Raw genomic sequence first — 18,297 nt, 5'->3', positions numbered from 1 at the left:
AACCACAAATATGTCGTTTTTAGCTGGATCCAAAACACCATTCGACATGAAAAGAGCGCAAATCAATATCCCATTGGAAGACAGTTGCAGCACCCCAAAGACTTTAAAAACAACCTGCAAGCAAGTAATCGTGGCAGCTCAGATAAATGCAAGTGAAGCATTACAAAAATCACTAACAAGTCCAACAAAAGTTATGCCAGAAGCTACCACGAAGAGGCAGTCTGCAAGTCTTGGGGCACTCTCAAGTACCCGTGTGACCAAATCCAGTGAAGGCCAAGCATGCATTCCTTCCAAAGCCAGTGTGGACCGCATGAGTAAGAGAGATGAAAACATCTTGGGGGGACCATTGGCAACCCCGCCCAGACTAGCATCAGGAACTCAAGAGTGCATAATAAGCCCATTTAGGCTAAAACATGAAACCCCAATGGAAGAAATTCCTCTCTTTACACCAAAGACCTACAAAAAGACCTACCATTAAAAGGGCTCCTCTATGATTACAATCACAAGTACAACATACCACTGTCCCCAATAAAGACACGATCAGGGATTAGACCCGTAGTTAACCTAAGTACAGAAAAATCAACAAAGTCTCAAACGGGGTAGGCCCCATTGTTCAAGTACAAGCCTGCTAGGAGACCCTAATGACAGCACCATGATCAGACCAAGAGACGACATTCACCCTAGCCAGCAACTGGACGCTAATCAGACAGACCATCTTTCAGACCACATTTCACTCCGTTATGGCCCCTATTCATTAAAATACTGGAAACAATTTCGTCAGCTTTATTCAAACATTCAGAAAAACTAGAGTTGCAAGTAGATCTCCTGCAAGCCCTTGCCCTACACGTCTCCGGTATAGAAAGAAAAATTCAAGTATTAAACTCCATCATTGAGCGGGTGCAAAAAGACCCACACACCACATATCATGAGCGCCAATGTACAAGCACCATGTGTCAACTAAAGTCCATCCCGGAGATTCTCACAGACATACTGTCAGAAGTAAAAAAAAAACGACATGGTTACACCGGCGGATAGCATTTTCACAAAAACAACAGTGACTCAGCAGAATCCCACATTTCCTCCTGGCCCTTTGGAAAGCACTGAGGGAATGGTTGGCAACTCAAGACAGACACGTCAAATAACTCATTGACCCAAAGCAATCTCCAAAACGAACAATACTATGACGACTCATGGCCCGAGGCAGCAGTTTTAAAATTGCAGCAACAAAACCCCAGTAACCAACTAACAAAACGGGAACGCAAAAGACTGAGAAAGTCAAGGCATTAAAAGGAAAAAAGATGTCAAGCAATAACTAAGAGTTCTCAAAAACAGGCTCAAGAACAATCCTCTATAAGTGACTACGAGATGAATCCGCAGGAAACAACTCCAGGAAACGCGTTAGAGGAAGAGATGGCAAACAAGCACAACATTGAAAAGTTGTCTGAATCTAAATATCAACCCAGTAATCATGGAATAATTACTTGACCATTAGACCTGACAACAATGCAAACAGTCAATCAAAAAGACCCCTGGCAACCGGTCCCTTCCGACCAAAATAAAAATGGCAAATTACAGCAAACCCCATGGGTAGAACAACAAAGTATATCCCAATACTTTCCCAAACAAGCAAAAGCCCAAACCAGCAAAATTTAGGCAGAACAGCAGGACCCACCGTAACCCAAGCATAGCTCGGAAATTCAGACCGATCACTCCTGATTATCAGGAGAACAAGCCAATTTGCAAAAAACGAAAGCTGATAGAACCAATCCTGTTGTTATAAATAAAACTTGTCCCCAAATTTCAACTGAGGGGAATTTTATGGGCAGAAGAGGCCATACTCAGTGGAATTTCTTTAAGTTTACACTGCCATAAATGTGATCACTGGAAAAACAATGAAGGACACATTTGTCCAGAAGGTCTAGTAACTTTGGAATTTATTTCACAGTACATCTCAAGAGGAACCAACGACATTCTTAACCGCAGCGCAATACTTAAGCTTGCAAACTCGATTGAAACACTAAAACATCTAAACACAAACCATATAGTAAGCATTCAATTCGAATCACTCCCAAATGCAAATGGGAGGGAAATGACGGTGGTAACTTGGAAGGATACAAAAACTACAATGGAAGTTTGGAGTCACAGAGATTCCTTTGCTAAATGGGGAATAGAAATAAGAACAATGGAAACAGAACGATACCCAGACACTCTAAATCAAAGAGCCAAATTAAGATCTGTAAGGCAGAGTGGATTACTCCGGGGGGCAGTAGTACCCACAGTAAATGCCCAGGAGAGCTGGTCAAACCTACGTATTGTCAATCAAGATACATCAGAAGTAACTAGTCAAGCGCAAAAAGTCATTTTTTTAACTACTGGGGGCATGGAGATTAAGGTAAACAAAGCGTGAAAAAACAAATTACTGTGCTCCTGGAACAGTTACGGCTTAGGCAGAAAAGCAGATGAGGTAGATTTACAAACTTTTCTTAAAAAATTTGATATGCTACTGCTACAGGAAACCTGGACCACAGCACCAATTTAGATCAGCGGTTTTAAAGAACTCCAGCAAACCGCCACAAAAAATAAAACATCAGGCAGACCATCTGGCGGTCTATCAATCTACCTCAGTACAAACATACTATGGTCCTATGAACAGATCGAGATCGGACTTTCGCAAGATCCACTTAATTGCCTTAATCTCCTGCAGCATAACAAAAAGGAAAGACTCTTATTAATTTGTAACATTTACATTCATCCAGCTTCAAAAGAAAAACACGAGAAAATCATGACTCTCAAAGTGTTACAATCAACCTTCCTGCAAGCAGGGATCCTGCTGTCAGGCGACTTTAATATGTTCTTCAAGAGGACCAGGTGCAATTGAAACACCAAACCAAATTAAATCGGCAAAAGATTCCCCCAGTAATTACAAATTATCATAAAAAAGATCTCTACGGCCAATTCTGTGCTTCAATATTAGCTGAGACAGAAATGATTACCCTAAACGGTCGCTTCCCACAAGATCAACCAGCAAAACCAACCAGAATATCCAAACAGACACACTCTGTCCTAGACTATACAATAGTGGACATTGAGCTATTACATAAGATCTCAAGCTATCAAATAATACACAGACTAGAGAGCGATCATAGCCCTCAGTCATTTGACATTCAAATTCACACATGAAGAGCTGTTGAAAGCAATGATCTATCTGAACTTTCGAGCCTTTACAATCTAAAAAGGCTTGCGTGGAATGGCAAAAACGTGAATGAAATATCAAAAAATAAATTTCCATCGATCACTCGAGTACAAAACTAAGGGTGGGAGTAAGTCGCGTAAGGGGTCTACTCGGAGAGGTAAGGAGATGGAACCAATCTCCGCACTCTCCGCGTAGCTCCATTATGCGCCGCCCGCAGTATTAAAACTTTACAAAAAATTATAATAACAATTTAAATCACCTTACCTTATCGTCGGTGTCCCCGGGCTTCCCTCTATCTCCATCGCGTCTTCTTCTGGGAAACTGCGCAATAAAGAACAAAGAAGGGTGTATATGGAAATATATTAACTTTTATCTTAGTCAAATTAGGGTACTTTTTATAAAAAATATACAAAAACAATGCTACAGGAAGGAGGCGGTGTAAATTTGAAGCCTTTACTGTGACAAATGTAAACACCTTTCCTCTTAATAAGAATAAAAACAAATTTCAGAAGAAAAGGCGTTGGACAGATCCGTCTTTGTTCTTCATTTTTTCTGTATACACTTGCATTTATGATTTGGATCATGCATGATAAATGTCTCTATTTGTAATCTGTGTACACTTTTATACTGAGGTATCAAATAGTTAGAATTAACCACCATTCAAGGAAACCATCCATCTCAACTTGTAATTTAATGATATCAATAATTCAAATGAGAATACTTGAATAAATCCCTTGAATGTACTTTTACCCTATCATTTACTTTGCCCGAGCCCTCAATGGTAGTTTGGGTTGCCCATTTCGTATTATATTAATACGGCCGAGTCGCCCTTGAGGGTGGACAATGAAAGGGCAGCTAGAGGGTTCAGAAGCACCTGCACCTGTGGAAAATGGGGAGCAGTCATAGAGTATATAATTCTCACTGGGACTTTGTTGTTCTATATAAGCCTAGTTGTGTAACATATATGTACAGATCAGTGCATAGTAATAGGTCACTTTTCTTTACAGGTGGCCTTTTACCAGCATTGTGTACAGGTCTAGACACCCCTGACACACTGCACATAATAAATTAAATATATTAATTTGAGCCACGCAAATAAACTAAGCACTTTTCATATCACACCGATATTCATTGGCACACATTTCTTCAGCTGACTCTGTATTCTCATTATGTAACAACGTTCATCAGTCTCAGACTCTGTCTACTTCAGCGATTCTGCAGAGTTCCTTTTCTCTTTCCCTTTCTACAAAGAAACCTTAGAAATGCATTAACTGTTAAGAACTCCTTATGTTCCAACCTTCACAGTAGTAAGTGCTGCCACATTCTTAGATCACAGCATGCTTTTAGCATTTCTATAACAGCACATTCTATTTAAATGGGGGTGTTGTCACCTCAGGGTACAGATGCAAATAACTGAGGGTTTATATGAACTACATCAATCCAAGAACATTTTCTGAGAAAATTGCTTTACAGAATTACTTCATTAGCCTTGTTCTTTCAAAATAACACTAACATTTTGTATGTAAGTTCACTCCCAAATAAACTATTACTTAACAATTACTGCTATTGATTTTATAAATGCTTGTTCACAATAAAGAAGTACACTGATGGTAAAATTACTATTGTTAAATTGTTGCGGGATCATATGACATTCTTGACTGTCCATACTCTGTCAGTATCCTGCTAATGCATTATTGTCTCTGATTTAAGAGATGGCAAGTCAATGATTTTGTTATCCCCAAATTCACAGGACTACAGTGTCCCCAATGCCTTACGTCCTCGAATAGGTATCAGTGAGTCGTCCTTATGTATAGTATATCCTAATGTATGCTTTGTTAATAAACTCAAAAAAACAGTGCCCTTTTAGTGTCTCATGTGGATAAATTCCCTGTAGAGCTGAATGGCAACAGTTATATCAAATGTGTTATCAAAGCACTCATCCCCATGCGATCGTAGATTGAATATATATTACATACATATACACACACGCACATACACATATATATTAGCTACTGACGGTCCCCAGTAGTTATAGTTAGAACCACGTTTCCACAGAACAGTGTTTTTTGACTTGCCTATATCTTTGGCGCCATTTGATGAATCTTCACAAACCTTTCCAAAAAAGGTGCTCTGGTGAGTCTTGTTGTGCATGCACAGTTACTGGGTGGTCTGTCAAGCGGGGGCTGAGAAAAAAGGGGGCTCAAAATAGTCTGTATTACCATGGTAATTCCCATAGGACCTTTAGTCGGACCCAAAGGTACATTTGGTTACATAGATCATGCTGACAGGTATTTGGTGTAAATCCATTCAGTAGTTGTTGAGAAATTTAAGAGAATCAAGATAATGATATCTGAGGCCGCAACTATTTTGCGCAGATTTAGCGATTAATCACGAATCCGTGCGCCAACAGGAGTGCCATGATTGGCTCGCCGCAGCCCGAGCAGAAAGTTGTGGCTGCCATTCTAGGAAACGGGGCCCGTCCCAGTGCTGGAAATTTACCACAAAAGGGGTCAGGTTACAGGCACCCTGACCCCCTGTTCGACATATAGGGGTGTTAATGTGACAAGCTATGTGTTGAACATAGATTTTGTTTTCGACACACGTAATTCGTGAAGTTGCTGCGACCATCAGCCTGGCCGCCCAAGTAACATCGCGATGAATTCATGAATATGGGGAAAAATATTTCAAAGATACATTCACAGACTCATTCAGACACTAATGCACTCGTAAATACATTCAGATACTCGTGCACCCACTCACATACCCACTGAGAGTCTCATGTATTCATTGAAAGACTCACGTACCCACTCACACATCCACTCAGATAATCACATAGCCACTCACACACCACTGAGAAATTCATGCGCCCATTCACACAGCCACTGAGACACTCACACACCCACTCACAGACCCTCTCAGAGAGTGATGCATGCCCTTACAGATACACTCAGATACTCCAACACTCACTCGCAGACAAACTCATATTCTCTTGCACTCACTCACAGACCCATACCAATACTAATGCACTCACTCAGAGACCCACTCCCAGACTCAATCACCCTATCACAAACTCACTAAGAAACTCATGCATGTATTCTAGGAATGCTGATCTATCAGATTTATCTAATTAATTAATTAATAATATAATTATTTACCCTGGTTCACTTAGCAATCTTTATAACATAGAGGACATAAAAACACTCCTCTTGAATTCCTGGTTCACTTGATGATTTTCCTTCTTTACTTTCGCTGGTACAGGTCCTCTTTCTGCAACTGTTGTGGGGGGGAGCTTACTCTGACCTCAGTTGATGAGTGTCAGTTTTTCCAAGGTGGTGCAAGTCCTATTTTAGTTTCTAGATAGGTTATATCCCTTTCCGTGACTGTTGTGGGAGGGGTTAGCTCAGGACTCGGCCATTTTGCTGCTTCCAAGTGTAGAGAGAGAGAGATGAACAAACAGTAACAAAATGCCAGGATATAGTGGTCAGGACTAACCTAGGGCAGCCCATATTGTTTTAATGCCCCAATCCCCACTGATTGCATGGTTGCCCTTAACAACCCCGGGCCGTCTCAGACGTCCAAATGTCTCCCAAACTTGCCTCTTCTACCAACTCCTATTCAGCAATGTGAGAGCAGGATTGGCCCTTTTACAGTGACTCCTGCTCGCTCTTAATATCCTGAAGTCGCCCCCTAGCTGGACACTCCTCCATACGCGAGGGAGAGGCACTCAACTTCAGCTCCTCTCACTCAATTGTCTCGCCCCCGTTTTGAACGGAAGCCTCGCAGAGCTCAGGCTCTCCTCTAAGGACGTAGCAGGAGCAGTTGTCGCTGCTCCTGTGACTGCCGTCTTCTCCTTGTCGCACAGCGCCTCCTCCACCCTGAACATAGCAGGAGCGGCCACCACTTATGATATGGTCAGTGACATCACTGATGACATCACTGATAACATCTCAAATGACATCCACCAGTGAGCGTGGTTTGTAAACAAATCTGAGACTTAAAGATATATATACTAAGCTACAGTATAAGTAAAATTACTATTCGTTCTGAACTAGTAATTAGTCATACTATTTCTTAAGATATATCCTCTGAGTAGCTGTGTGACTGTCTGTATCAGCGTGTGAATGAATGTCTGAGTGGCTCTATGGGTGTGTGAGTGGCTGTATGGATGTGTTGGTGGGGATGTGAGTAGCTGTAAAGGTGTTTGAGTGGCTGTGGAAGTGCCTCCATTCAGAGAATGAGTGGGTGTCTGAGTGACTGTATGGGTGAGTTAGTGGCTGTGTTAATGGCTGCAAAGGTGTGCGAGTGGCTGTATGGGTGGTTCATACAATAGGCAATGAGAACAACTCTATTCACCACACCATAATTGCTAGATTGAACACAATATGCCTATGGATGTCATTCAGGTGTCACCAGGAGTTGCAGTTGTGACCCTGGATCACCTCTTGCAAACACGTGCACAGCCTTAAGGACTTCTGGCCTCAAAGGTGGCAGAATCAGTGTCAAAACCCTGGGACTGCTTGCCCTTATGGGTCTGCATCGGGTACTTTGCCCTCTTTGGTTTGTACCTATTTTTTTATCCTAAAATTGAATAATACTATATTATTCACTGTTAGTATATTAAAAAACAGAGCACCAGGAGCTTGAACAGGACCTTCACTGGCAGCTGAGGTCAGTAAAAAAAGGTTTTTAATTGTATATTGTGTATGTGCTTGTGGGTGAAAGTGCTTTTGTGTGAGAGAGTGTGCGTATATGTAAGAGCATGTCTTTGTGTGGGCATATGCATGTGAGTTAAAATAAGTGATTAGCAATTAGTGACAGGTAGTGAGTGAATGTCAGCCAATTAGTATGAGTACGTTACAGTGAGAGTACAAGTGAGTCCTAGTGAATGAGAGTGGGTGAGTCTGAATGCATAAGAATTAGTATGCGGGAGCATCGGATCATTTGAGAGAGAAGGGCCATTAGTGAATGACAGTAAGTCAGTGTAACTCAGTGAGAATTAGTGAGTCAGAGTGACTCAGAGTGAGTGAAAGGGAGTGAGAATGAGGAAGTGAGAATCAGAATGAATGCAAGAGAGTTGAGAGATGAACTATGAGTGACTCAGAGAAAGAATGAGTGAGAACAATTGAGCGAGAGTAAAAGTGAGTGCAGGAGCATGAGTAAGAAAGAATGAGTATACATGAGCGAAAATGACTGAACAGGAGTAACTGAATAAGAATGAATCACAGTCACCTTGTACAAACAACTGCCACTGACATTCTGGAGGTAAAACTTGGCAAAGGGGACATCCATGACAAAACTGGCATTTTTTAGGTATTTCTTGGCATAGAGGCACTCTTTTAAATATGCTAGCTCCTACATACGGGTGGTAAATTCTGGTATAATGGGCACCAGTGGTAAACTACTGGTACTGGAACACTCAAGGTAATTCTTTGCATGCGGGCAGCTGTGAACAATATTGACATTGGCATACTTGAATATATTCTTGGCATGGAGCACCCATGGACGAATGCTGGTACTATTATATGTGAGGTAATTTTTACTTTGCACTCTAGCAGAGCGATACACACTGATGGGTTTGAAGGATGTTCAAATCATCTGCCTGTGTAGTAGTAACAAGAGTACCCCCTCCTCATCAACACCATCAGGTGGCTGGCAGTTGGTGGCAGCTTATTTGAAAAAAATAATTCAGTTACAGTCTTTTTTATGGCTCTGTGTCAATAATGCATGAACACATGGTTTATTTCAAATCAAACAGGACTCAAAAGGGAATCTCTGCAGCCAGCTGAATAGAGCAGTACATTCTCAGTACCGCAGTACACAATGTTTGATGTGAGATTTGTGTATTTCAGATAGCTTTGTGTCTTATCTAGGGCATGTTGTATTTAGGTGTGTACATTCTAGAGTCAATAATTAGCCAGGGACCATGGAATACTAAGTATATCATATTGAGAACTAAATATATTTACTTACTTATGCTTTTTCAATTGACTTGTGTGTTACAGGGGAGCCTTGTGTATTAATGATGACGAAGAAAGAAAAGAGACTGATGAACTAGATCGTGAGCCTACCAATGGATGTGCCAAACCAGTATTACCTGAAAATGCATTCTTTAGAGTGAGTTCTTGCAAACAAACCAATATAACATTAACCATTCTTAACTTTTAACATATAGCCATATCCAAGCTCACTTGACTCAAAATGTGTTGAATATTTCACCAAAAGCCCCTAAATATTCTAAAATGTTAGTAGGATGTGTCCAGGCATGAACATTAAATTAATTTTGTTTTAGTTATGTTTGTTTGCTTCAAGCTCTAATATATGTTGCTCTAAAAATATATTACTTAAGAATAACTGTTGTGCTACAGTAGCTTAGAATTGTTCAATAATTTTGCTAGTATATTTTCTTCATTGTGTGGGGCCTCTTAAATTGATATTGCTACCTTCTGTACACATTAGAGCAGACTCTGTCCTATCCTCTTTAACCCCTTCGATGCTCATGACGGAACGGTTCCGTCATGAGCTACGGTTGAGCTGTGCTCATGACGGAACCGTTCCGTCATGACCACGCCCGTTTTTATTAGGGCCCAGCACCGGAGGGGGAATCGCGGTCGCGCTGAAGAGGTTAAGGAGTAATCTTCAAAGCTCTTTTGATCTTTTTGGTAGTATACACTCAGACAGTAAGTTAAATATCATCTAATGCTATCATCTTCCTACACTAAGTACACAGATGATGACCACCCACCTGTGCAGTTTGCAGCGAGCTTGCAAGAACGCTCTTTTGAGATGAATGCTTTGATAACATTGTTCCCATATTTGTGTCGAATATGCTTCTAGATATGGATCTTTCAATGTAATCTATTAAAATGCCATCAATCTTCTTTGGGTTTGTAGTGATCCATTCAGAACTCATCCTAAGCAATAAACGCTTAGAGACATGTTCTGCCAAACATCAGAAGCTGACTACATTAAATTTGTGAGAACCCAAGCAATCCCACCTTATTGTGGATATTAAATGATAAACGTCCTCTCCTGATGGCAGAGCTTGGAGCGCAAACATGTGGATGTTTCTAAAATGGCCATCAGCATCTTCTACCATGCACAATTTCCTAGGCCAATTGATTCTGATTTATTTTCACTCAGGTCCAAGAAGTATAGACCGATTTCCACAAAAGACACTTTTGCTCGTCACTGTCCTTGAGGGATAACTCCAAGATCCTACGCCCAACAGTTTTGTTCTCCTTTATGAAATTATTCAAATGCTCCTGTGAAAGGACTGTCAAGCTAGCAAGAGAGGTAAGGAATTCTTCAACAAGAGATGAGGGGTTGACTAAGAAAAAAGTAGAACATTCACTATTTTTCCCTATGAAAGCTGTACACATATCACCCCTCCTGAGGGCTGAAGTCCTATCTTTAGTCTTCCTGGGCACTACTGAGTGGGATCCTTTTCTTGTGCTATCTTATATTGAACACCATTCGCTCTCCTAATTACTGTTGGCGATGGTCAACAAGAGTATAATTACAACCACAACTGATGTCATAAATGAAACTTGTACACAAGAACTGTTAATACAGCCAAGCTGTGCATTGAACGACACTCGTTAATATTGAGAGGCAATTCCTGAAGCATGAAACCAACCCAGATTACCAACCTAAAATCCAGAATGTCATAAATAGTGCACTACTCTTTACTACCTTTAAAAGAGGAATTACCTAGCCAAAATAACTTAAATAACAATGGGATCATTACCTATTAACTGTTGTTTTCCATCAAGCTACCAAATGTCTACCAAACCATCAATTTTGTTGTACCCAGCACATACTCATACTCGGGAAATAAGAAGATCTTGTTTATAAGAGAAGCTGAGTTTGGAGAACATCTATTATTCTTTCACATTACAAGTGTGTGTCATTGATGGGTGCAACTATAAACCCAAACAATGGCATCCTGGAATCTAGCTATCTGCAACCATTTCTGAAATTGTTATATCAAATCTGTCTACAGATCTATAGGCAAACAAAATTGAAAGCGGTCGATAAGACTTATGAATGGGCTGTAATTAAATACTTACGAAGGGTTTCCTACCATGAATTCATTTAGATTTTTAAATTGCTCTTTATTGATTTAAATTTCACTTAGCAGATCATATTGCAAGCACCTAACATAGTAGCTTAAGCCCAAGGCCATTGGACCCAATGAGTATATCAAACAGTAAATTCAACATTAACCGAAGCAACTCCTCTACTCCCACCAAGAGTCTCAATATCCTAATGTTAAAACATCTATTTAATACCATTGATGAAAAACATTTTCATGCTCAAAATATAGAGCGGTACCCACTTTAGTTGTGTAACTGTTTTACTCAAGGGGGTGTGAATATTCCATACATCAGGCCATTGAGCACACCTTCAATATTTTCTACCACCTCCGTCACAGCTGTCGAGCAATAATTCCAATTACAGACTGTTGTATTTTTATCTTTTCCCTTTATCGTGGGAGATTATTTGATTTTGCTTCAATGGCCAGTAAGAAACACTCCCAACTGCTCACCGACTCACTCCCTTCCCCCACCATTTAATAGTGTGTAAGATTCTTAAACATCTACTTGCCCACAGAGAATTGTTACCTACACCCCACCCTATTTGGAATGGTCCACCTTGATCAAAACAGTCCACAGTGGCTAGTAAAAGCCCATCAGGTCACTGATGAAGATGTTCGGTACAACCAGCTACTTAATTTCCTCTGCCAGTGAGCACAAATTAGGTCTTCAAAAGTCTTATGAAATCAGCTGCATATTCCAGTGTTATGATCAATTTTATTGAGTACTGTCTCTCACAGGTTACCATACAGTGTATACATGGCAATAGAACTATGGAAGGCCATTGAATAATATGAAGCCAAGCCTTTGGTCAAAGCTCACTCTATATTATGGCTCATTCTGTAGCTTCATCAACATAGGGGTGAGTAGGATGCACACCTGTTTTCCGTTTTCGCAAGTTCTCCAAGTTCTCCACAAATACGTGCCGAATGGTATAGCGGCCAGCCCAATTGCCGCTCGAAAGTTGAATAATGCACATTTTGGGGGCATCATTTTGTCCCCACCAAACGCACTGCTGAGTGCCATCTTTAGGCAATCATATGTATTCACGATTTTGTCCGCATACTCACTTTCAAACCATAAGTTTTGCTCAAAACTTCTTGTTTCTTTCCTTTATAAACGAATCCACACGCGGGATGTTTTGCTTTTTTCCCATGTTTCTCATATTGACACTGTGCCCATCCGGGCCTCTTCGTGCAAATACGACAAAGGCAAAATTCATCATAAGCAATGTTTATTTGATAAAATCCCAATGCATTTCGGGCTTAGAAGTGCCCTTCGTCAGGGGTCACTACAAACGACAATAAAAACAAATACCTATTAGTCATTCAAACATCATCAATTTGTTTGATTTAACAACATAATCTCATTTTAAATTAAACATGGTATTAGATGCTTAGTTATGTCGAGTAATACAATGTAAACTAGCAATCATGGTCTGTTCATCTTCAACTCTTTTCAAAATGCGCCCCCATCCCACTCGCAAATATCACAACCTCACTGCTTAACACCCTCCCTTCCTCTATTACCATTGGTTTGTCCCCTACATACCCACATAAACATTCAACATACTCCCCACTCCTCTCAATGCTCCTTCTATACAGTCTGAGTCACTTTTCTATTTTAGCGAATTTCTTCTGAAAAACAATCACATTACTTTATTCATAACCTTCTTCCCTTGCCCTTCATTATCATCAATACACTGTGACTCAGTCCCATTTATAGCTTTTACCGGTACCTGTCATGAGAGTTTAAAATCTTTCCATCCTCCTCAGCGTTCCAAACCATAACCATAACCTTGTTTTCCCTCCCCTTTATCAACATACCCCACTCCTTGCTTTCCCCCCATTGGCCTGAAACGCAGCATTTCCCGCCAAGCCATCCTTATATTAGTTTAAGTGGACTCTATTTCCCATAATGCTGCATACCGGAGCCATGCAATTACTAACAAGTGCTTGATCCTTTTCTATAATTATTCAATAATGTGGCCTCACGAAACAGCTACCTGTTTCGTGAGGCCACATTATTGAATAATGGAACGATGAGGAGGATGGAAAGATTTTAAACGCTCACAACAGGTACATGTAAAAGCTATAATGGGGCTGAGTCACAGTGTATGTGTATGTATGGTGAGATGGGCCTGCCCTCCCATAGGAATGCATGGGGAATATGTGTGTCCCTGGTAGTTCCTGGTCTCAGAGGAGTGCAGGGGCGAGTTTAGTATGTGCGAACTCGTGAGAATAAATGTGGTGCAATGGTGTGTGCAGATTGATTGTGACCAGTGTAGAAGTGCCACTTTTAGAAGATGTCATTTCTGTGTGCAGTGTCTGCCTGATGTGAATTGTATGTGATTGACAGGGGCTGGCTGGTGTGCTTGGCTCCAGTTGCCAGGATGGGTCTGCCCGGTGGTGAATAGGGAGATCTGCATGTAGATAGGAGGGAGGAGTTGCACTTGGGAACTGAATAGGGCTGCGCCTTCCCTCCACAATGCTGGCTCCACCGCCTGTGGTGCGTCTGTAGTCCGTGGCCTGTCCTGTGAATGGGAGAGAGGAGCTGAGCAAAACAAAGTACTCAGGAGCTCCCCTGAACCGGTTGTAGCTAGTTCTCCAATTGCCTGCACCTTGTTAACAAAGGAATATGTCATATAAATATAGGGGCTGTGACCCCATGTTTCTGTTCTCTGCTTGGATCCTGATTTCTGCAGGGCTTGCTGCTGGGGCCCAGGAGGACTTGCCAGGAGGGCTGCCTCCCTGGGCCCAGCTATGCCCGAAACCTTTGTGGCTTTATTTCCCTGATTTAAAGACTTTGGGGACTATGTGCTTCATTCCCCCTTGTCCCAGGACTGTGGATGCCTCTTAGTGCCTGGTGACCGCTGTATTTTAAAATTCCCCAAGGAAGGAGGAATGCATGGATTTGACAGCACGGCGCTGCCTGACGAGGAGAGGGAATCCCCGGCGAGGGATTCCCCCGTGATGCTGCTGGGAGCGGGTGCTCACCCCACATTGTGGTGCCTCCACTGGCGGGAGCCTACCCTGCTTTATTTGTTATTCTTATGCGGCCTAGCGGGAGCCTACCCAGCTTATTTTGATATTTAAAATACGGGTGCCCACCCTGCTTATGCTGCAGAAGAATCACTGTCGCATCCCGAGCTGCTTTGCACAACGTTGCCGGGCCGCTGCAAATGCGACCCGTAAGTCAGGTAACCTCGTTGGGACATGGGCATGGCCTCGTGAGGTCTGAAGGAAGTCCCGAGGAAAGCCATGATGGTCAGACAAGCGGGGTTCCCGTGAGTGGAGAGAGAGCCCCACCCGCACTGCTGAGGAGACTGAGCCCCGGGTTCCAGGAGGGGGCCCGGGTGAAGTGAGGATTGGCGGCGGAGGCTGCCGATGCAAGTACTGGGCTCCCATAAAGTGAGGGAAGCCCCGTGTGTACAAGAAGGCTGGCGCGACTCGAGGCGGAGAACTCATGAGGAGAGAGAACCCTGCGTGGAAGGGGCTGCTCCAGAGCCCCCGGAGACAGAGTCCTGCCCGCAGCCCACAGCGAGGAGACTTCACCTGCAAAGAGAGTAGCCCGGTGAGTAAGGGCTTCCCCTTTCATGGTGCCTTGTTTACGAGCCACTCCAACATTAGGATATGGTCATTTAAAGGGCCAGAGGGGCCCATGAGCATTTTGCAAGTGCCCCCAGGGTGAGGCTGACCTTCACAGCGGCCCCGCAGTTGCGGGCCGCTGCAGCGCCTGGAGTATGTTTATTTTGGGAGCCTAGATGACTCCAAAGTTGTGGCATGTTTATCCTTAGAGCTCAGGTGGCTCCAACGTCTGACCTGATCCTCTGAGAGCCCGTGTGGCTCCAACGTAGGCACATCAAAATCAAAGGGCAGAGTGGTGCCAGGCCTCAGTGGAATGTTTACAGCTGCCCAGCAAGTAGTGGGCAGCTGCACCGTTTAGGTGCAATTCTTTGGGGGCCATGCCTGAGCTAGGAGTGAGTTGCACTCCTTTGCCCCTGACACAGCTGCTCAGCACTTAGTTCCAGCTGCACCGTTTAGATTTGCACAGTGGCGCAATTGGATTTTGCTGCATTGGCAGCGCGCCCTGACATTCTGGACACAGGGCATTTGAGCCCCTTCTTGGATGGCCAGTTGGCCAGGGGGACTGGTAGATTTATAGGGCGTCAGGTCCCATTGTGATTTATGTGCTAATGTGATTTTGGTGCTAGGAAATGTATGGTGAATAGTATGTTTTACGCACCCTGTGTGATACCTCTAAAATATGGTTTATGATTATGAGGTTGTTTTGCCTATCACGGTATATGCTACTGAGATTATGTTTCACTGTATGATGTACGCCCCTAATGTGATTTATGCTTAGGAGGTTAGGGTCTAATGTGTTTAGACTTGTGAGAGAATTGCATAATGTGTTTATGCGGGTGAGGTTGGTGCAGAATGTAATTTGTGCCTGAGGTGACTGTGCATAATGTAGTTTATATGACAGGCTGATGCTAAGTACAGTGATTACCAGTATTTACTGGTTGTACGTTTATGATCTGTTTTACTTTTACCAAGTTCGCTTTGTGATGGTCCTGACAGTGGTCCATGTGGCCCTGTCAGGTGTATATAATCCCTTGTGAATATTGCCCGTGCCATTTGGCACAGTGTATGTTATGTGTTTACTATTCTAATGTGTTATGAGAATGCAAAGGCTATTTTTTTATATAACCTTGTGTGGAGTTCCTTTTGTGGTGTGCCTGGGATGTTGTTGCTGATTGCCTGCCCAAATGCTTTACATATTTCCTCCGGGATAAGCCTGACTACTCGTGCCAAGCTACCAAGGGGGTGAGCAGGGGTTATCTTTGGTGTGTAACTCCCTTGCCCTGACTAGAGTGGTGGTTTCTGCCTGGCTTTGGCGCAAGCAACTGTGCTTGGCTTCTCAACCCAGCTCATACAAAGAAGAACTATGGAGGCTAAGGCACAGTTTGATAAGAAGAAACTCGAAGATTTTGTAACAGAAGATGACAATGACTAAACAATGACCCAAAAAAACAGTTAAGAGCTTTTCACCTGATCCACAACCATGAGAAGGAAAAAACCAAAACATCAACAGAACAGGGCAGGAATAGTAGGAGATCTGGGTACACCAATGTTGATAAATGTGTCTTAATATGGGCCATGACACCCTTTTGAGGGCCTCTCTAGATCTTAGAAAAAGATTGAATACTGAAATGGGGTTTGATCCACAATTTACACCTACATACAACAAGTCATTTGTCCACAAACTAATGTACTACATATAGCCCTACAAATGTTTCCTTCTCTGAAGGAACAAGCCAAAAACTAGCAATAGTCTGGTGAGACCCTTAAAACCCAAGTATTAATAAATAATATCACCTATTAATTTGAACTATGAAACTGATTAGGGAAGACTGCAGTCATCCTTAATTCCAGTATTTTTTCTCTGCCTCAGATTCCTAAAAATAAAATCATAGCAAACCAAGGAACACTGTTCATTTCCCAAGTTATGAAAAAAGTCAAGTTGCTCCTCAGCATGAAAGCTATTCATACCAGGTTTAATGGCCCCTTAAATTAGCTGTGAAATCGGTGCTATAAAAATGGAGACCCAAGAAGGAAATCTTTGGAAGCATGTATTATTTGTGGGTCATGTTGGCTATTCAGCAGACTCCCCAATCCTATTCCACTCCCTTCATAATTATATCTTGGTGACAACTCAAAGACTCTTTGAACTACGCAAAGGAAGAGTGGAAAGGGTATGGTAAGTCATATGACTTTGTTACCTCAGCATTCAGTCCCAATGTGCATATTCAGCCAACTTGAAGAAATTGGTATATGAAACCTTACTGCTATGAAAAACATGCCAAAATACATTTTATGATAGAGAGGCCAATGTAAGAAAGTTGAGGACATGTTGACATTCTTTGCAACCTCCTTTAACATATTGTTTTTGCATGCGGCCTTGTGTAGTGTTGGACGTACTCCAGCTTTGAGCTGGAGTACACTTAATACTGTTTTAGGAACTTTTTATCTGTGGTAGATTTAGAAGTGCAGTTTTTGAAGAGCAATGTGCTCAGTCCTTTCCTGGGTGGGTGCCGGACCCTCCCTAAACCTCACCTTATCCATCTCTTAAGTCCTCCTCCCTAAGTTCTGACTATTTTTGTAGGACTTTAGTGGCACTATTGTAATACTATTAAAGTACTACAAGATGCAGTTTGTGAATAGGGCCCTCTGTCTTTCCTAGTGATGTCCAAAATGTAGTTTGCTGAACAATATTATATTTTACTCAGTCCTTCTAAAAAACCAGGGATGCCTACAGCATACATTTGCATCTTCATTACCATTATATCTTCCAAGAATGTATCCATACATCACTTGCACTCTATCACTTCCTCACCCTCAAGGATGTCATGATTTTAATTAGAACTTTAGGACGTTGGGAGCTCCAGTGAAAACAATGCAGTTGCTCAGGGTCAATATTAACTAATACAGGCCTTCAGCTCCATCCTTTGAACTCTTATCTTTCTGTTTGTCCCTTTTTAATGCAGATTATTTTATCCTAAGGGGGTGCAATGTTCTCATACCATTGTAGCCCTTCCGTCTCAGGATCTAACAGTTTTTAAAGGCACTTCTCCTGGTTACATGCCCTTGCTTGAAGCGTGTGCCTATAACTAAGTAAGAGGGCATGTAACAAGTTATTGGCATAGGAATAGGGCTATAATGCTATATTCGAATATTGGAATTTGGGGGGCCCGACTGAAGCAACTCAGTCAGTAACGCACCTTGTGCTCCAATATTCCAACTCTTGTCTTTCTGTTTCTCTGTGTTTTCATTAAGAGCATTCTACTCTCAGTGGGTGAAATATTTAATAGCTTTATTGCCTTTCCACCATTTTTTCACCTTCGTTGCAGGCCTTCACCTGCATCTCAAAACTAGAACTTTATTTGGGGGGATTTAAAAAACACTTTAGCTCTCAGTAGTGGGCTGTAATTCTTAAATGTTTGGC

General features: G+C 42.1%; 1 protein-coding gene across 2 annotated transcripts in view; it reads left to right on the top strand.

Annotated features, from left to right (window-relative positions):
- LOC144818001 (complement component C6-like) overlaps positions 1-18,297 on the top strand; it is a 909,016-nt gene that overhangs the window by 633,911 nt on the left and 256,808 nt on the right. For both annotated transcript variants that reach the window (XM_078675007.1, XM_078675006.1), the window contains exon 13: positions 9,196-9,307. In XM_078675007.1, the coding sequence (XP_078531133.1) occupies positions 9,196-9,307 (112 nt within the window). The remainder of the gene's footprint in view (positions 1-9,195; positions 9,308-18,297) is intronic.

This window comes from Lissotriton helveticus, chromosome 2_1 (assembly GCF_964261635.1).
Source record: "Lissotriton helveticus chromosome 2_1, aLisHel1.1, whole genome shotgun sequence".
Lineage (NCBI taxonomy): Eukaryota > Metazoa > Chordata > Amphibia > Caudata > Salamandridae > Lissotriton > Lissotriton helveticus.
This window is presented reverse-complemented; position numbering and strand designations above follow the sequence as displayed.